At 44.1% G+C, this 20,119-nt stretch overlaps 2 protein-coding genes across 2 annotated transcripts in view; one reads left to right on the top strand and one right to left on the bottom strand.

The window, feature by feature from the left end:
* Pfas (phosphoribosylformylglycinamidine synthase) overlaps nucleotides 1–15,064 on the top strand; it is a 21,107-nt gene extending 6,043 nt beyond the window's left edge. Inside the window, exons 6-28 of the mRNA XM_086550592.1 lie at nucleotides 1–6; nucleotides 198–316; nucleotides 515–655; nucleotides 1,136–1,248; nucleotides 1,601–1,759; nucleotides 2,512–2,619; nucleotides 3,489–3,562; nucleotides 4,431–4,587; nucleotides 5,684–5,907; nucleotides 6,178–6,285; nucleotides 6,543–6,676; nucleotides 7,964–8,066; nucleotides 8,367–8,492; nucleotides 8,882–9,112; nucleotides 9,330–9,534; nucleotides 9,948–10,128; nucleotides 10,387–10,504; nucleotides 10,910–11,105; nucleotides 11,510–11,710; nucleotides 12,367–12,534; nucleotides 13,301–13,456; nucleotides 14,150–14,278; nucleotides 14,631–15,064. The exon at nucleotides 1–6 is cut by the window's left edge and continues 131 nt beyond it. Of these exons, the coding sequence (XP_086406718.1) occupies nucleotides 1–6; nucleotides 198–316; nucleotides 515–655; nucleotides 1,136–1,248; nucleotides 1,601–1,759; nucleotides 2,512–2,619; nucleotides 3,489–3,562; nucleotides 4,431–4,587; nucleotides 5,684–5,907; nucleotides 6,178–6,285; nucleotides 6,543–6,676; nucleotides 7,964–8,066; nucleotides 8,367–8,492; nucleotides 8,882–9,112; nucleotides 9,330–9,534; nucleotides 9,948–10,128; nucleotides 10,387–10,504; nucleotides 10,910–11,105; nucleotides 11,510–11,710; nucleotides 12,367–12,534; nucleotides 13,301–13,456; nucleotides 14,150–14,278; nucleotides 14,631–14,830 (3,357 nt within the window). The 3' untranslated portion in view covers nucleotides 14,831–15,064. The remainder of the gene's footprint in view (nucleotides 7–197; nucleotides 317–514; nucleotides 656–1,135; nucleotides 1,249–1,600; nucleotides 1,760–2,511; nucleotides 2,620–3,488; nucleotides 3,563–4,430; nucleotides 4,588–5,683; nucleotides 5,908–6,177; nucleotides 6,286–6,542; nucleotides 6,677–7,963; nucleotides 8,067–8,366; nucleotides 8,493–8,881; nucleotides 9,113–9,329; nucleotides 9,535–9,947; nucleotides 10,129–10,386; nucleotides 10,505–10,909; nucleotides 11,106–11,509; nucleotides 11,711–12,366; nucleotides 12,535–13,300; nucleotides 13,457–14,149; nucleotides 14,279–14,630) is intronic.
* A 99-nt stretch (nucleotides 15,065–15,163) lies between these two features.
* On the bottom strand, nucleotides 15,164–19,873 carry LOC122255158 (uncharacterized). The gene is made up of 3 exons (XM_043019068.2): nucleotides 18,795–19,873; nucleotides 15,930–16,094; nucleotides 15,164–15,691 (listed from the first exon to the last, which is right to left on the bottom strand). The coding sequence occupies exons 1-3, from the start codon at nucleotides 19,753–19,755 to the stop codon at nucleotides 15,336–15,338; spliced, it is 1,482 nt and encodes a 493-aa protein (XP_042875002.2). The 5' UTR covers nucleotides 19,756–19,873; the 3' UTR covers nucleotides 15,164–15,335.
* Nucleotides 19,874–20,119: the final 246 nt, after the last annotated feature.

Below are 20,119 nucleotides of genomic sequence, written 5' to 3'. Positions count from 1 at the left end.
TTCAAGGTAAGGGTTCCTCCTAAGGGTAAGGTAGGGAAGGACGTAAACGAGAAATATTTACTTTTATTTACAAGTATATCTATTAAGACACCTCTTAGCATCTGCCCCCCTCTCGATAGATATTTATTTTACCATGTTTGAGTGATTGATTGTAATTTACTCAAGAGTATCTTTGTATGATTATCTCATTTTGCAAGGGGGAGTACCTTCTGGAAGGCGAGAAACTGCCTCTGTCTCTGCTGGATATGGTGATCGCCACCAACACCGCCGACACAACACATGCTAATAATGTCATCGCGTTTTCCGACAACTCGAGGTAAGAAAATGTTTGGAAAAGTGTGTTTTTGTTTGGAAAAGTGTGTTTTTGTTTGGAAAAGTGTTTACAAAAATAGCCTGTTGAATAATTTTCAGTCGACTAGAACCACGTCCCAAAAATAGGAGATATTAATGATATATATATTTTAACTCTTACTCTCATCAATATTCTTCACTTTATATCTGGAATTCCTTTCAGTGGGATCAAAGGCTGGAAGTCGGCCGTGTTGGTTCCCTCCGACTCGACCAGGGCGTCCGAGGTCAAGGTAGAAGAGCGCCTTCGCCACCTGATTTTCACGGCCGAAACACACAACTTCCCCACAGGTGTCGCTCCCTTCAGGTAGGTCTTGGTGGTGCTCCATTCAGGTTGTCTGTCTGTCTGTCTGTCTGTCTGTCTGTCTGTCTGTCTGTCTGTCTTGGTGGCGCCGAAGGGAGATCTTGTGGGTCTCTTTTGTTTATTATTATAGATCTTTTTATTTTGCAGAATTCGTTTGTATGTTTCATGATCTCCCCTACAAGTGTCTGCTTATACGTCAAACATGAGTGCATATAGATATACATTCAGTGCAGTATATGCCCTCCCCCCTCCTGCCCTCCCCCCTCCCTATGGCCCTCCCCCCTACTGCCCCTAAGTAGAATCTTGCAAGATAACTACAACTCTGTTCGTAGGCTTGCAGACTTCCATGGGGGGGGGGGGGGACTTAAACCTCCTATACGAAATATAGTCCGTTATAATTTTGACGCATATAGACTCTTTAGAAGGTTTGTAAGCTCTTCTTAATATGATATAAATATAATCTAATCTCGCCTATACCCCCAGCGGCGCCACCACGGGCACGGGCGGGCGTATCCGAGATGTTCAGGCCGCGGGCAGGGGCGGGCACGTCGTGGCGGGAACAGCCGGCTACTGCTTCGGGAACTTGCATATACCCGGTAGGTTGAATTACAAAAAAAAAAAAAAAAAAAAAAAAAAATCCACAAGAAATAATAGGGTTAGTTTTTTTTTTACACCGACTGATGCGTTTTTGAATAGTATAAATGACGAGGGAAAAATTGCATAGGTTTATGGTTTCTTAACGGTTTTGTCTAAATTTTTAGTGTCGTCATTACAAGATTTTGAAAACAATGAAAATGATAACTAATAACGAAAGCAGATTTTTTTGGCTTATTTGTCCTATTAAATCTGTTGATTGTACCATACCGTTCAAGAGATACAGATTGCATATTGCACAATGCACATAGATTAGCTAAAAGCAACATTCCAACAATTTTCTTTTTCTTCCAGGCTACAAATTGCCATGGGAAGACGAGGCAGAATATCCGTCCAATTTTGCCACGCCCCTCGAAGTTGCCATCGAGGCTTCGAACGGCGCCTCCGATTATGGCAACAAGTTCGGTGAGCCTGTAATTGCAGGTTTTGCACGGTCGTTTGGCATGGAAGTCGGTAAGTGAGGAGCAGAATTTTCATGAATAGATTTATTAGGAATATCGGATCCGTCAGGTGAAATAAAAATGATGAAATGGAAATGATTAAATAGAAGGCATACATGTATATAGGCCTATTATCTCTTTTCATGTCTCTTGCAATAAAGTCTTAACTTTTGAGAAAATGTAATTATTGCAGAAGGAAGTTTTAATCCATATCTTTCTATTCCATCAATCCCTTCTCCTCCTCATCCTTCTCCCTCCCCTTCTCCCTCCCCTTCTCCCTCCCCTTCTCTCCTCCCTCCCCTCCCTCCTTCCCCTTCTCTCCTCCCCTCCCTCCTTCCCCTTCTCTCCTCCCCTCCCCTTCTCATCCTCCCTCCCCTCCCTCCCCTCCCCCCCTCCCCTCCCCTCCCCTCCCTCCTCCCCTCCCCTCCCCCCTCCTCCCTCCCCTCCCCTCCCCTTCTCCTCCTCCTCCCCCTCCCCTCCCCTTCTCTCCTCCTCATCCTCCCCTCCCCCTCTCTCCTCCTCATCCTCCCCTCCCCCTCCTCCCTCCCTCTCCTCCCCTCCTCCCTCCCCTCCTCCCTCCTCCCTCCTCCCTCCTCCCTCCTCCCTCCCTCCCTCCCTCTCCTCCCTCCTCCCTCCCTCCCTCCCTCCCTCCCTCCCTCCTCCTCCCCTCCCCTTCTCATCCCCCCTCCCTCCCCTTCTCATCCTCCTCCTCCTCCCCTCCCCTTCTCATCCTCCTCCTCATCCTCCCTCCCCTTCTCCCCCTAGGTAGTGGAGCAGAATCAGAAAGGCGAGAGTGGATAAAACCCATCATGTTTAGCGGCGGCATTGGAACGCTAGATGATGCCATGATATCAAAACAGGCGCCGGAAAAGGGTAAGGAAAAAAAAGAAAAAAAAAGAAAACTATTTTATTATTCCATAGTGTAATTATTTTGTTATATATATGTATATTGTTGGCCTTTTTTTCTTATTCTTGATTCTGTTTGGTATAGAATTGATATGATAATTTCGGTGGAGATAAAATTCTGTGCAGGGGTTTGACCGGAAGTGGAATTCAGGTTGTATGGAGAATGTGATTAATTATACCTGTTTAGTGTATTCGGGAGATGTTAAATGCATGTTTTTTAATTTAAATTCGTGTACAGGTGACTACGTAAAGGCGATTGAAATCTTGTGCCGATATATAGATAGATATAATTCGTTTAATGATTTTTTTTAAATTATATAATCTCACCTGAAAGTTTCTATATTATCCAAGCTTGGAAATGAAGAAAAATCTATTAGCCAATTTATAAAGAGGGGGAAATAATTAATTGTAACAGGACGAAATTGAAATCGTTCATAGGGCATCACTTAATCATGACCTTTTATATCAATTATAGGTCCAGTGCCTGCCGCAGGTTCATAGTTATGTAATTGCACTTTGAATAATCGATTTGCATATGTGAGTGATTTTGAGGCGTCATTGATTGTGATTATCAATGAGCCAGCACACTGTTTAGATGTTTTTTTTTTTACGAATTGTCTGAAAAATCGATCGAAATTCCTTATTCTAATCTGATTAATCCCTGTTTTTTTAGATTATTTTCCCCCCTCCATATAACCCCCCCCCCCAATTTCTTAGGATTACTTCCCAGAAACCTGTTGATACATGATTTATAACCCATGATGTATCTACCTTTTTTTTTTTAATCGAATGTCTCTTTTTTTCATTGTGAATTCTTACACCTTTTTTCACTGTAGGGCATCGCGTCATCAAGTTGGGAGGACCTGTCTACAGGATAGGTGTTGGTGGGGGCGCCGCCTCCTCTGTCCAGGTGATTATCCTTTGTTGCAATCAACTTGATCATCACTGATAACTGCAGACGTGATTGATAATCATCCTACATCAATAATTATCATTAATATTCATCTCTCTCGTCCATTAATTTCTAATCAATGATCTTCAGTATTTAAGTAAATTTATATTTGTAGTCTGTATCAGTTACATAACCATTCACAATACACACCACATGTACTCACCCCCCCCCCCTCATCACGGTTAATGACTACTTATAAAACCCATAAGTGATTTTATAAGTATATGTATCACACTTACAAAGTCATTGGTAGATCTTGTATATTGAGAGAGATATACATGCCTTACAGACAGGCGAGAGGGACACAGTATAAACACAAGGGAGACACCAAACATACACATGTGAATAAGGTTTCCTACAAACGTGTAGTTGCTGGTAATAAGCGACACCTACAGATACGAGATAATATCACTCGTTCACTCACTCGTTCACTCATCCCCACCCAACCAGCCCCACTCACCCACCCACTCACCCCCCACCCACCCACTCACCCCCCACCCACCCACTCACCCCCCACCCACCCACTCACCCCCCACCCACCCACTCACCGCCCACCCACCCACTCACCCCCCCACTCACCCCCCCACTCACCCCCACACTCCCCCCACTCACCCACCCACACTCCCCCCCACCCCCCCCCCCCCCCCCCCCCCCTCACCCCTTCCACACTCCCTCACCCACTCACCCCCACCCACCCACTCACCCCCACACCCACCCACTCACCCCCACCCACCCACTCACCCCCACACCCACCCACCCCCTCACCCTCTCACCCACCCCCCTCACCTCCCCCACCCACTCACCCACCCCGTCCCCTCCCCCCCAGGTCCAGGGAGACAACGCTGCCGCCCGCGACCTCGGAGCGGTTCAGCGCGGGGATGCGGAAATGGAGCAGAAGCTGAACCGGGTCATCCGCGGGTGCCTGGAGATGGGTGCGCGGAACCCGATTCTGGCCATCCACGACCAGGGCGCGGGGGGGAATGGTAGGTGGTCTGGGGTTGGGGAGGGAGGGAGGGAGGGAGGGGTGGGGGTTGGGGATGGGATGAGGGGGGGGTGGGGGGATTAGGGAGGGTGGGTGGGGTAGGGATGAGGGAGGGTGGGGTGGGGAGTGTTGTTTAAAGCTGTATGTGTTGATTTATTACCTTTTTTCTTGTTTTTTTATAATTTGGTGATTATGTAAAATGTATGTTTTTTGTGATTTTCTAAATTAGATGTTTATTATGGTGGTATTTTTGAACTTGGCATTGCCCCCCCCCCAAAAAAAAAAAAAATGCGTCTGCTACAAATAAAATTCTCTAATTCTTAGCTTTTAAAAGACTTCGCTGATCCAATGACGCATGTATTTTGGAATTCAAATACCGTCACACCTCTTACCTCGTTCTGACATAGATAAGACCTAGATAACAGCTATCCCATCTCTCTCTTTTTGGAGGGGGGGGCATTGCTTTGACCTAAAAAAAATATATATATATACACCAGCCCCCCCCCCCTCCTTCCCTTATCTTGACCTAACCCCCGACCCGTTACCGCCTATAACCTAGCACCACCTCGGCCCAAGCCCGTGGCCATTAATTAACCACCTCGGCCCCAACCCGTGACCTTTTGACCTAGCCTTTAGCCTTTTTGACCTAGCCTTTAGCCTTTTTGACCTAGCCTTTAGCCTTTTTGACCTAGCCTTTAGCCTTTTTGACCTAGCCTTTAGCCTTTTTGACCTAGCCTTTAGCCTTTTTGACCTAGCCTTTAGCCTTTTTGACCTAGCCTTTAGCCTTTTTGACCTAGCCTTTAGCCTTTTTGACCTAGCCTTTAGCCTTTTTGACCTAGCCTTTAGCCTTTTTGACCTAGCCTTTAGCCTTTTTGACCTAGCCTTTAGCCTTTTTGACCTAGCCTTTAGCCTTTTGACCTAGCCTTTAGCCTTTTTGACCTAGCCTTTAGCCTTTTTGACCTAGCCTTTAGCCTTTTTGACCTAGCCTTTAGCCTTTTTGACCTAGCCTTTAGCCTTTTTGACCTAGCCTTTAGCCTTTTTGACCTAGCCTTTAGCCTTTTTGACCTAGCCTTTAGCCTATTTTGACCTCTCTGCAGCCAACGTCTTGAAGGAGCTGATGGAAGGAGCTGGAGGGACGATCTTCACCCAGGCCTTCACTTTGGGTGACCCGACTCTCTCGACGCTGGAAGTATGGGGCGCCGAGTACCAGGAGTCGAACGCTATCCTCGCCCCTCCCGAAGGCGTCCCCGCCCTCGCTCGCCTCGCCGCCCGTGAGCGCTGCCCGGTGGACGTGGTGGGCGTGATCACCGGCGATGATAAGGTGATTGGCGTTAGGGTGGTTGGGGGTGTGAGATGTTGATATGTTCTTTTTGCTTTAAGAAATAAGTGTTTATGAACTCCCAAGAGAAAATGAACACCCCCCCCCCCAAAAAAAAAAAAAAAAAAAAAAAAAAAAATCGTTAATACACTTTTTCTTTAAATAACTAAGAAACTGATAGATAACCCCACTAAACCCCTTCCACAATTCCACAAAGACCGAAATGCAAAAGCGAGTTCCCAAGATCTCTCAACCTACCTTCAATCCTGACAGGTGCGCTTGGTAGAAGGACCCTTTGATGACTCAGCATCCAAGTCCTCAGAGATCCGTCATCCTGTCGACCTTCATCTCGATTGGGTTCTCGGGAAGATGCCCAAGAAGGTAGGACTCGAATATGGAGCGTTTTATTGTAGGTGTTTTTTTTTTAATAATTCAATGAGCGTTCATTTTATGGCTGCTGGTTATTTGTTTTGGTGTTTTCGTTGTCACTGTATTCCCTTGTTTTTGTTTTTTTACGACGCGTTCTCTTGTTGTTGTTTTTTTATTTTGCTCTTTATTATTTCCTCTTCCATGCGTTTTCTCTGTATAAAAATAAAAAAAACTCGGAACAAGATTAAAAAAAAAAAAACTTTTCTCAGGTCTTCCACTGGACGAAGGAGAGGACGCAGCCTCCACCACTCGACCTGGGAGAGGGCGTGGGCGTGCGGGAGGCCTTAGAACGTGTGTTGAGGCTCCCCGCTGTAGCAAGCAAGCGTTATCTCACGAATAAGGTATTTCTGAGACTCGTACATCGTTTTGAAAGTGTGATGAAGGAAATTTGCGATATATTCGTTGTTGGTGGTTGTCTTTGAGGTTGTGGTTAAACCTCTTTTGCAAGGGGTGGGGGCGGGGTTCACGGGTGAGGTTTTGAATAAATGGGTTAATATGTAAAATGGTAGTGTGATCTATAAGCAAGTGCTGTGCTCTTTAAGTTCATACATTGGTTACTAGTGTAAGGACAACAAGAAAACACCTACTCCAAATCAAGGCCATCAGTTTTTTGACAGTTATTTTTCCGCACGCTTTGATTGGCTATCATCCTTGCGCTGTGATTGGCTGATGTCAAACGTTTTCTTTGTTCAGCCTAATTAAGCGGTAAACAAAGGTAAATTAAAGTCACGATCGTAATACTTTCACTGATTATGGATAAATGCATTCGTCATTTGCTATTTTTAATATTGACTAAAACAAAAATAGTCACCTAATACTCCTTTTTTAATAATAAATTTCAATTTCATTTGGTATATGACCTCTTTTGAGTCTTAATTTATACCTACGGAAAAAAAAATACCGCAGATTACCGAATGTGAGTCAGCGACTGTCATTTGTTTACCGGAGTAGCAGACGAATTTCCGTAGAATTACTGCCCTGTACCCTTTTTGCTTAACCTTCCTTGACTTAAAAAGCTTTCAAACCAAAAAGGTCTTAGAGTAAGTAGGTTAGGTCGTACATCCCATATTCCTCACGTCAGTCTATTTGAAGAATATACAATTAAAATATATCAATGATCTAGGATATGCGAATCACACAAAACGTGAGGATAATGATTTTTGTATCGAAGGCATATGTCTGTAAATATGATATATATGGTGACCTGGAATTGAAGTCACCCAGGTACAGATGCAAATACCTTCTTAAGATGCTTTACAAAGGGGATTAAATTTTGAATGGTTCAAATTAAAGAGGAGTGCACTATTGTATGAATTTTCATGTATAGACCGCTGTTACAATGATCTTAACCCTCCCCCCCCAACCCTGCAAAAAAGACCAACCTGAATAATTACCATGCACTAATAGTCAGACATCTACATAATAAAAGATCACACATTTTCCCTCTCCCTCTCCCTCTCTGCCTCTCTGCCTCTCTCTCTCTCTCTCTCCTTCTCCCTCTCCCTCTCCCTCTCTTTCCCTCTCTTAGAAAACTCTCCTTTCCTTGCTCTCTCTTGATCGACTGGACTGTCCCTGACATCTGTGTCCAACAGCAGTGAAAACCTCCATAACACGCAACTCTGTTTGATGCTGTCAGGTCCGTGACAGGTCTGGTGTCGCAACAGCAGTGCGTGGGACCTCTTCACACGCCCCTGGCAGATGTTGCTGTCATCGCCTCTTCTTATTTCGGCAAGGTCTGGTTAATTGTCCCTCCTCGGGTATTGTAATCGTTTTCATGTGGATTTTTTTTTAAAGGAGGGTTGTATTTTGTATTGGTTGATTTATTTGAATGTTTTAGGGATTAGATTTTCAGGGTTTTGGGTTTTTGGGTTTTAACTTAAGGGGATCGTATTTGTTGTATCTTTTTTTAGTATTGTTGTTGTAATTGTCGTCCTTACCGTATTGAAGAATACGGTATAAATTTCTGCAATTTTTCTTTCGATCATGTATACTATTCTGCAACTACACCCCTCCCCCCCCTCTCTCTTTTGCAGGAAGGGGCGGCCACCAGCATAGGCGAGCAACCCATCAAGGTGCTCGTTGATCCTCGCGCCGGTGCAAGACTCACGGTTCTGGAAGCGCTGGCCAACCTTGCTGCTGCTCCTGTTTCTCATATTAAGGTTTTCTTATCTGTTGTTTTTTCTGAATTTTGAGATTGTTACATTAAGGTTTTCTTTTTTTTTTGTGTGTGTATTTTGAGTTGTTTTGTTACGCTGATTGTTTTTTATTTTTGATTGAAGGCTTTTATTTAGTTTTTTTTTTATTATTTATTTATTTTAGATGCGTAAGCTGCTTTCTGGAGATGAGTGGTTTAGTTTGAGGTTTTTATGTACGGGGTTGAGGTTATTGATGTATTATGGTTACGTTGAGTTTTGACTCTTTGTTTTGACCTATCTATTAATTTCTAATATTCCCCTTTTATCCCATCTATTATTTGGAAGTGCCGTGACTTTTTTAAAGGGATCTAGTCTGTCTCGACGTCATAGATGTGTGTGTGTGTATTTTACAGGACATAAAGTGCTCTGCCAACTGGATGTGGGCGGCCAAGCTTCCGGGCGAGGGATGGGCGTTGTACGAGGCGTGCGAGGCCATGTGCGAGGTGATGAAGGCCGTGGGCGTGGGCGTGGACGGAGGGAAGGATTCGCTTAGCATGGCTGCGCGAATCAGCGGCCAGAGGGTTGTGAAGGCGCCCGGGGACCTTGTGGTGTCCGCCTACGCCCCTTGCACCGACGTCACGAAGGTAGGCCTATGTTGCGAAAAGATCTAAAATGTATAAGTAATGTATAAAATTAATCCGCAACCTATGAAATATATATAAGAAATAATATCTGTAAATAAAATTTTAAGAATCCACAGATCTTGAATGTCAAAATTCGAAACCAATTTGTAAAGAAAAGTCAAAATCCGGAACTCGGTGTTTTAGCGTTGCTCCGTAAGTTCCCATTCCTCTCCCGAAGGTGTTGACACCGGACCTGAAGAGCCCGGGCAACGAGGGCAAGGGGGCGCTGGTGTGGGTGCGACCCGCCCCCGCCCACGCCCGCCTGGCTGGTTCCGCCCTCGCCCAGGTGTATGGACAGGTGGGACGAGATTGCCCAGATGTCGACGGTCATGAAATCTCGGCGTTTGTCGAAGCCTTCAAAGTCATCCAGCAGTTGATTCAAGGTGGGAGTCTTGTAGCTTTGTTTACGTCGTTCTAAGTTGTTAGAGTGAAATTGTCTTTGAGAAGATTTTTTTAGGATAAACTAATGTAAACTTGATTAATCTATGATTGCCAACATGTCTCGCAATATTGCAAGCTTTATATATTGGACTGATAAAAATATTCATATGGTTCCTATAATTGCCTATAGATTTTTATTCTTGGGATTACAATCCGTTCCGTATAATGAACTGACTTGCATAACTTACAAGTAGTCGGCATAACCTCAGAATCATAGTACAAGTGGTGCAGTTAATCTAATGAACAATACTGGTGCTCAACATATCACCCAAGGACGATTAACGCCTGTGCAGTGAATAGATAAAACACTTTTTATACGATGATTTTCCTCAACGACAAACCACCACCCTCGTAGACGGCAAAATCCTGGCGATCCACGACATTAGCGACGGCGGTCTTGTCACGTGTCTGCTGGAGATGGCCATAGCTGGGTGGGGCGGCCTCTCTGTCGATGTGCCGCCCGCGCCCGCACCTCCGCCCACGTCGCAGGACAAGGCGCCGCCCACCCTGGCTGCGTTGTTCAGCGAGGAAGTCGGGTATGCGTGTCGTGTGTGATTTGCATGTTTCTTTTGGCTTTTTTTGTATTGTATATTTGATCGAATTTTGCTTTAAAGTAAGACATGTCATGTGAATTATCGAAACCTTGTCACGTCAAAGGAAGAAAAACGTCAAGTCGCTTTTAATATACATATACGTTTCTACTTTCCTCATTTTCTCGTATTTTACGGGTTATATATCTTTTCTTTCCGTGGAGTAAATCTACAATATAAGTAGAGAAACCATTCCCTTTCCAGGTGGGTGCTGGAGGTGGAGGCATCCGAGGCCGGCAGTGTGGTGCAGAGGTTCCAGACAGCGGGAGTTCCTGGAACATGTGCTTTGGGAGAGACGGCAGACGCTGGTCCACAAGCCAGGGTGAGTTAATAGGATTTTTAACAAATTTCTTGAAGGCCCAGGACTCTTTAAAAAATCTAAAACTAGATATTACTTTAGAAAAGGGTTGTTTTATCTCCACTTCATTTTTTTGTCTGTTTAGTCATAGCATTCCCCATATCCTCTGTTGATCTTTATCCTCCTATTTCTCCCTTTCCCTCTGATACCAAACACCCCCTCCCCCCCCACACATATCCCCTTCACGACGACCCCCTACACCACCACCACCATATCCCCTTCACGTGGACCCCCTACACCACCACCACCACCATATCCCCTTCACGACGACCCCCTACACCACCACCACCACCATATCCCAACCCCCATCAACCACATCACCCTCTCCCCTACTTCAACCCCCACCATAAACGGACTCCACCCCACCAGATCACAATCAAAGTCGGCGGCCAGGAGACGGCGAGCCTGAGCGTCCTGGAGGCGGCTCGACTGTGGGAGGAGACCAGCTACCACCTCGAAGGACGCCAGGCCAACCCCGACTGTGCCAAGGCCGAGTTCGAAGGGATGGCCGCCAGGAAACGGGTGTCTTACCACGTCCCCTTCTCTTATAGGGATTTCGTGATGGGTGAGTTAAGGGGGATGGGGATGGGGGATGGGGATGGGATGGTGGAGGGGTGGGGGATGGGAATGGGATGGTGGAGGGGTGGGGGATGGGGATAGGGATGGGGTACAGCTGTTGTGGCTTTCTTGACGGGTATTATTTTGTTGATATTCTAGTTAGGAAGTATAGGTTTGTTCATGTTTTTGTTCGTCACTGCTACCATTAACATTCTTATTCCTGATCTTTATAATATACTGAATCAAATCCATTAATCCTAATCAAAATCGCTCTATCAAAAAACGAATACAAGATCCTATCACGACAGAGGCATCAATCACCCTCAACATACACCATCCACCGCATCCATTAAAAAAAAAAGAAAAAAATCCTAACGCCTTTCCCCTTTCTCCCCCCCCCCCCGCCCTCAGGACCCGACGCCCACGCCCCCTACATCCCCCGCGTGGCCGTCGTGAGGGAGGAAGGCAGCAACGGCGACCGGGAGATGATTTCGGCGCTCCTGCAGGCGGGCTTCCGGGTCGATGACGTCACCATGACCGACCTGGTGGCTGGGCAGGCGCAGCTGGAGGGCTTCAGGGGCGTGGTCTTCCCCGGCGGGTTTAGCTATGCCGGTGAGTCGTCTTTTGGTTTTTAACGGGGGGAGGAGGGGGGGAGGACTTGTGTATGGATGAATATGGTGGGATATGTATTTTTTAAATTTCGGGTAAATTTAACGGCATCTTTTCTCAGTTTTGTTTCTTTTCCCTTTCATTTATTTTTTTCTCCCCATACACGCCTCTGCATTCTAAAAAAAAGAAAGAAAAAAAAAGACGGTTGATTCCCCTTCTCCTTAACTCTTACCTTTTTGTTTATATTACCACCTTTCTTCGTCTCTCCCAATTCTTTTTTCTTTTTCCTCTCATTCGATTCCTCTCCGTTGCCGTGTTATCATCCTTTCTATTTTCTTTTTTTCCCTCAGACCCCTTCTTTTTCTTCTTTGCCCTTGTTCTTTTCTCTTGCACTTCGTTGTTCTTTCTTTTTTTTTTCCCCTCCCCCTTTTATTTTCCTCCCTCTCCCTTGTTCCCCTACTTCTCTAAATTTTTCCCTCCCTTCTCCCCCCTCAAACCTCTCTTCATTGCTGTCACACCCACACCCACGTCCCTCTCTCCTTCCTTCCTTCCTTCCTTCCTTCCTTCCTTCCTTCCTTCCTTCCTTCCTTCCTTCCTTCCTTCCTTCCTTCCAATCCCGACCACAGACCCCCCTAATCATCCTCACCTTCCCCCCACAGACGTCCTTGGGTCTGCCGTGGGCTGGGCGGCTGCCATTCGAGGCGGCGAGGGTCTGAGAGCCGCCCTGGAAGCGTGGAGGAACCGCAGCACCAGTTTCTCCCTCGGGGTCTGCAATGGCTGTCAGCTGATGGCCCTGCTCGGCTGGCTGGACCCGGCCGGCGACGAGAGTAAGTGTTTTTTGTAGTTTTTAGGCGTCTTTTTATTTTTATTTTATTTATTTATTTATTTTATTTATTATTATTTTTTATTATTATTATTTTTTGGGGGGTGGGGGCGTCCTTGATTGGTGTAGGTTGGTAAATGTTTTATATATTTCTACGTTATTTTTTTTTTTTTTTTTTTGAGTTAGTGTTTCTGGGCGAAACTGTTCTTTGGAAACCTGTTTTGTTTTGTAGTTTGTATTTGTAAAGATTGCCCATATAATTTTACATTCATCTCTTTTCCCTCAAAATAAGTTTATTACAATCTTTGATAAATATGATTAATAAATATGATAAAGTGTAAGCAGTCCACATCATTCTCCTCCTGATTCTCCTATTCAGGTTTCCTTGAATGGGTTAGTCTTTAAGATAGTTCTTGATTTCTTGTTTTGTAATCATATTCAGATCATTCTTTATTACTTTCTTTAAAATGCTATTCTTTATAAACCATAAAAATAACATGAGTTTTTTTTCAATCTCGGTATCCTCATTTTCTTTAACAATTTCATTACGCTGATATCTCCAAAAAAAAAAAAAAAAAAAAATGTTTCTTAAACCCAACACTTGTATTTTTTTCCACCGAAATTATTTTCTAGGCCTAATCCACCCTTGTTCTTCCCATCTGCAAATTATATTTTTAGTTGCTTGCCATATCCTAAGATTTTCTCTCCTACTTCTGTAATGTAATAATTTTTTTAATAGTCCAAATTCCCCGTCTTTTTCCCGCCCGCAGAAGAGAAAACCCCAGCGCCGTCAGTCCGCCTCGCACACAACACATCCGGCCGCTTCGAGTCCCGCTGGTCTCGAGTCTTGGTTGAGGAGTCGAAGTCCGTCCTCCTGACGGGAATGGGCGGAGCCAAGATGGGCGTGTGGGTGGCGCATGGGGAAGGTGAGATTTTTTTTTTCTAGGGGGGTTAGGGGGGGAGGGAAGGATAGAAATGGGATTTTTTGTTTGGGATATGGTGTAAAATGTGTTGAATTATACCGGTGTTAGCAAGGATTACCTAAAATCATTAAGAAAACGGATTTTAAATTGTTGTTGATTTAGATAAATACTAAATGGTTATTGCAATGAAATCGGATCTTAGACTAGGCAACATAGCAGTGTGTATTAACCTGTTAGTACTTTACCATTTAACCTTTTAGGAAATAATATTTAAATATGTATACCTTTCTATGCTATATCGACTGAATGTAGCAAGTGAGGATAGAAATTAAAATGATAAAAAAAATGGCATTACAGAAAACCTATATTTAAAGCTTATATGTTTATCGTTTGGTTGCCAGTGCCATCAGATAAAATAATCACTCAAAGCAAGCATTTATAATCAGTGGCATAGCTTGCATATCTCTTCGTAGGATTAATTGTGACCTGTTAAAAATGCTGCTTATGTTAATCTGCAAAACTTAAATCGCATTTCCGCCAATTTTTCACCCGAGGGAAAATGGAAAAAACACAACCAGACAATCATACAATCATTTGCAATTTCAGGCTACATCCCTCCCCTCTCACAACCAACACTCCTTACCATTTCATAAGTTTATTTGAATCTTTTTAAATTTTTCTTTTTTCCTTCACCAGGCCAGTTCACTTACCGTACCGAGGAAGTCTTGCCTCAGCTGGAGAGCTCTGGCTGCGTGGCACTCCGTTATCTTGATGACAGTGATTGCGTAACGGAAGCGTATCCACTTAACCCCAATGGCTCTCGAGGTTAGTGTCTTTTTTTGGTAATTTGTTTGCGGATTTTTGGTGGTATTTTTTTTCTGAGTTATTTTTGGTGGAGTGTTTTGATTTTTGTATTTTTTTTTTGTTTGGTTGGGATTGTTGGCGAGTTTTTTGGAGACTTTTGTTTGTTTTTGGAGTATCAGTATTACGATTCTCCGTAAATCCTCAGAACTGAACAGGACTCCCCATTAGTCCTATTTTAATCAAAACCAGAAATAAATCGGAAATAAATACTTTACTTTACAATCATTCTATCTAACCACTCGCATCCACAATCGCCGAACTTCCTCGATTAAAAATCTACCCTTTACAATAATCCAATCGTTTAAACTTCCAGGTGGTGTCGCGGGCGTGACATCCCCATGCGGACGGCACCTGGCCCTCATGCCACACCCAGAGCGCTGTGTCATCACGTGGCAGTGGCCTCACCTAGCGCCCCCTCTCGTCACCAAGCCAGGGGAACAGTCGAGGCTCACCGCTCCCTGGGCCAAGCTCTTCCAAAATGCCTTCGACTGGTGCCTTGAGAATAGGGAGTGAGGGAGAGGTCTTGGTGCGTGTGGGTATGTGTGTGGGAGAGGGAGGGTAGGAGGGGGGTGGGGGGAGATGGGGAGAAAGTTAATGGTTAATTGTTTAGTTGTTGGCTCTCGGGGTTTTTGTTGTAGTTTTTTTTTTGTTTGTTCGTTGTTGTTAGGCCTGGGAGCTTTTGTTGTTGTAAGTTTTGGTGGATGTGAGAGGCTATAGGAAGAGAATGAATAAAAACTTCGGAAATGAGTGTGTTGCTATTTATTTTTCGTCCGTGACAAAGAAAGTAATTGTATGCCACCTTTCTAGGCTTTTCTAGTCTAGGTAATGATACCAGTGCTTTTATTATTATTTACGATATCTAATTTCAATATTTATATGAAGGTGTTTTAACCTATATTTAATGGGTATTTCTACAGTCCCGGTAACATTATTTACGATATCACATACTTGACCACACAACGGCCTTTTGTCGACGTCAGCATTGTCTCGTCGACTTCAGCATCATCATCTCGTCTCGTCAACTACTCTGCTGACAGACGGCGATATTATTATCCCCGCACTGCCTCAGCACCGCATGGACTTGGTCTCGAAGTACCACGGCGAGACACTGGTCTTGTCTCGTTGCTTGTGCTTGTTCGGGATCTCTAGTCTCTCTGCTGCTGCGCTTGCTCGAGACTAACGAATTCGAGGCTTCGTTAGCTATTCGCAAGGTCGAGTCATCCAGGATGTTGCCGCCATGTTGAGGCTTGGTGGCGACGGGTGAAGTTTGTTGTTGTTGTTGTTGTTGATCGTCGTCCAGCGTTGTTGTCGTGGGCGGCTGCGGATCCAGAGTCCAGATTAGCTCTGACCCGCCCACCCACACCTCGCCAGAGACTGAAATGAACCCATTCGCGACGTTGTTGAATAGACCTCAGTAATACTTAATAATACTTAATAATGCTTGATAATAATATTTAATAATGATATTTCATAATACTTAATAATACATATTAATAATCCGCTTCTAATACCTATCTTCTTACTACAACATTCTGCACGAGGATAAGTATTTCAGCCTGCATTGAATTTCCAAAAGTGAATATTACCAACTGTGTGTTGATCCTGCACTTACTGTTGTTGGCTTTGAGGTAACGTGCAAAGAGCGTGAGGTTAGAGGGCGTGGCTAGCTGGCCCCCGGAGCCGAGGCAGGCGTCGCGGGCGTGGACCCAGGGCGTGGGCGTGCGTGTAGTGGCGAGGCACAGCTGGCCTACGCGCAGGTAAGGGGTGCGACACTCTCCTGTTGGTGTAAGATGTTTTCAAGATGAGTGCATCTTGTTTCGATATTGAAATGCAGGAACTAGACTACAAATGAAGTATAATTATTACATTCCTTGTAATGAATTATAGTATTATTGACTCCCATTGCTATATAGTATTTAGAATTTAAATTTATTTTACTTTGATTATCGGGTGGCAAAGCAAGAATTCCCTTTCAATTGCTTAATTTATTAAAACCTTTTATCATAATCTGTACGAAATCTAATTAGATGTAAATCTAATTAGATGGAAATCTGTCATGTAACCAGTCTAGAAGGACTTACCCAGACACCATTAGATATACTTATCAAATGAATGTTCAGGTTAAATTTAACCCAATTCAGGTTGTATCAAAATATACGTTCACAGATAAATGTAAATTATTGCGAAATCGCAGTGTAGTTGTTTCCCTATTAATGGTGAAATGTAGTCATGTTAATGTTGAAACCAAATGGTTTCTTCCATCATGAAGTACATTTTTTTAAGAATGTAGAAGCTCCAGTTTCGAACTAATTTATTGTGCATCACTTCTCAAATATCTTGCACTATTTTGTAAATAGATTTGGGTACAACTGGTTATCGAGATCTCAAAGTACACTTAATTTTTGCTTACCTAGGCTCAACAAGTCAACAGCGTTCAGTTATCAATATTACAACACGATATCAAACTTTTAAATACCTTGAAACTAACAGATTAACCAATTGATATGGTCATCAGTGGTTGACCTACAAGAGGGGCTAACCCATTGCAGATAGGATAGATTTGCTTGCACAGTCTTCAGGATGGGTTTTATTTCGGAGCAAGCCTGCTTCACGTGACATGCCTTAACTTTTCCCCATTCTTTGTCATTCTATAAAACTAGAGCCATTTTTTGTATTCATTTTGTTCTATTATATTGAGAGACTTGTCATATGTCAGGCTTCATAAATACTGCAGTTGACTAAAACTGTTGTATGGTGTCCTTATCTCGTTTTCTTTATACTCTGATAGAAGTTTTGCTGTTTTATGGGAGGACAAAAAGCACCATTTTGTATATATAACCATCTACAACGAAGATTACATGAAGAGGTAAGGAAAAGGAAAGGAAATCTGTGCTTATGACTATGGGTGCTAAAGTACAAGACAGCCGTACTGGGATAGGAGCACATTGTAGACACTAGGGATGGTTTGAGTCGCTCTCCTCTTCTCGTTTTGCCTGCACATCCTTCATCGCTGGTCCTTTAGAGCAGGAGGTCAGCATCTTACTATGTACCATCGCTCTCTAAAGCTAGTGCTTGCTGTAGACCGTGAATGGGTCCCTTTCAAGGTGCTGTCTGTCTGTCTCTTTCTTGCTGGTGCTAGGATAAAGTCATGCCATCTAGGTTTAGGATCTTAGTTAAATCCATTTTGCTAAATATTAACTCAGATTCGGTTGCCCAGTCTCCAGGATGGGTTTTATTTCAGAGCGAGGCAGCTTGAAGCAACAAACTTTAGTTTTGTAGCGAGTGACAAAGAGTGGAGAAATTCAGAGCCATTTTTTATGTTTTGTTTTATTGTGTTTAGAGACTTGTATGTGCCATATGACAGGCCCTATCAATGCTGCATTTAACTAAAATTATAGTATATGATCCATATCAGCTCATTATTTTCTTTAAACTCGGTGTGATAGAAGAATTGCTGTTTAATGGGAGGTCAAAAAGCAACTTTTTTCATTAGGGGAGACGAAGGAAACCTGTGCTTATGACTGAGTGCCACAGTAAAAGTCATCCCTACAGGCACCACACATTTTGGTTGAGTCGCCTTTCTCTTCTCGTTCTGCCTGCACATCTTTAATCAGCGGTACCTTAGAGGAAGCTATTGCTCTCTAAAGATGGTGCTTGCTAGAGACTATGGATGAGTGCCATTCAAGGCTCTCTCTCCTACTGGTGCTAGAAGGTGCCGCCATTTAGGTTTGATGTTAGGTTTGCTTAATATTACGGTAATTAAAGTAATTGTCATCAAGACTACTATTTTATTGCACTATAAGTAAGGAGTCAGTGATATCCCTGACCGTCATGTACGTCATGACGCCCGTCGTCAGGCCAAAATGACACCCGTCCACAATGGGTTAAGGCAATTATAATAATTGATAGTAATTTTAATCAAAACTCGTTAATTTCTCATAGTGCAATAAAGAAAGTGATCCAATTCCCCCAACACGATGTATGCAAAGACGCCCGCCTTCAGGCCAAAAACTGCTGCATCATGTATTTCAAAATAAATAAGAAATGGGGAAAAGGAAGGAGATACCTGCTTACGATTGCCACATCACAAAGGAGCCATAATGGCAAAGGGTCAAAATGCTGACAATGTACATGATCTGGAACTTCACATTCTACCTGCACATCCAGCCTCACAAGTACATAGTGTCAAAGGTCAGCACCTTGCTGCGTGTCATTGCTCTCTAAAGATGGTTCTTGGTGTAGACCATGGATATGCACCCTTCAAGACTTTCTTTCCTGCAGCTGCTAGGAGTTTGTGGTGCCACCCATCCTCAGCCAAATTGTTGTTTGGCATGGGGTTCACTAATGAATTGTAGTAATGTAGACTTATGTTTAAGATGTTTGAGACTGAAGTAGTTATGTTAACATTGATATTACATGCAATATGTATAGATAAAGGTAATGCATTTGCGAAATGAACATAAGTTATAAAACTTGCCTTGATAAGGAGGTAGCTCAGGACTGCCCTTGGTAGAGTGAACCGACTTAACGAGATCCAGGAGCAGCGCCGTCAAGTTGTTTATCTCGTTGTCTCGCCTGATGAGGCTGTCGGTCAGGCTAAGGATCTCTGCGTGCAGCCTCTCCGACTCGGCGACCTTAGCCTCGAGATTGCCCATCCTATTGATGGTGGCCACGGTGGCTTCGTCCACAGCTACCATGCGGGAGTCGAGGTCGTCAGGCACGCGCTGAGCTCGGACTTCTTCCTTGACCATCGATCTGAGCAGTGGTAGGTGTTCCTCGAGGTCGAACTGGATGCGACGAGTCCCCATGTTCTCTTCCTCCGATCTCTCTTCTAGTTTTGAGAGTCTGCTGTTCACTAAGAGGAAGTTGGATGTCATTTGCTGGCTGGTGTCGATGTCGGTCCGCTGTTGGAGGTTGAGGGTTTCCAGCTGCTTGTGGAAGTACTGTACCGAGGACATCATCGTCTCCAGCTTCGTGGCCACTTCTCCCGTGTAATGTTTGTTCACGAAGTCGATCTGCTTCCACGTGAGGTCGAGCCCCTTGGAGAAGTTGTCCACCATCCGCGAGAAGGTCTCCAGCCGCTTCTCAATGCTCTCCAGCCTGGCCTCCGTCAGCGTGGCCATGACCTCGTGGTTGCCGAACCATTCGCCGACGTTCTGAAGGACCTGCGTGGCTTGCTGTAGTTTCTCTGCATTTCCGCTGGTCTTCTGTGCTGCCTCTCTCTCGGGTTCGCCTTCCCCCAAGACGCCCAGGATCTCCGTGGCTTCCGGCAGGACCAGACTTGGGACGTGGACTGGTCCTGGGGTGAGGGCATCCTGCTGGGCCTCCACCTGAACCTGAGGTTCCGTGCTTGAACCGCGGAGGAACTCGTGGTACAGCAAGATACCCAGGTAAGCCACAAGGATTGCACTCCTGCAGCTGAGGATTCCCTGGGCCATGATTGCTGTGTATTTTTTTTTCTAATTTGGAATCGATGAAATGTTAATGTATCTAATAGTAACCAATTTGCTGTTAGTGGACAGCTAGTTTGGCAGACCACTTTTTTTTTTTACACAACTGACACAAAGCGATTAGTCATCAGCTGTATCTGATTTGTTTGTGTTCATTACAAAATGTGAGCCATTCCATTCCACTGGCAATGTTTTCTATTACCTAATTAAAATGCAATTTCTATATGTAAATATGGTTATTTGTATTTGACTTCAAGCTCGCCTCTTTTTGACATATTACAGCCTTTGAACTCTTCCATTTACTCGTTATAATTCTAGTCTCCGTCTAAACCTTGTGTGTTTTGCGATGTTG

This window comes from Penaeus japonicus, unplaced genomic scaffold, assembly GCF_977035675.1.
Source record: "Penaeus japonicus unplaced genomic scaffold, GWHDUDI00000001_assembly GWHDUDI00000024, whole genome shotgun sequence".
Lineage (NCBI taxonomy): Eukaryota > Metazoa > Arthropoda > Malacostraca > Decapoda > Penaeidae > Penaeus > Penaeus japonicus.
Note: the sequence above shows the minus strand (reverse complement) of the source record. Positions and strands in the feature narration are given on the sequence as shown.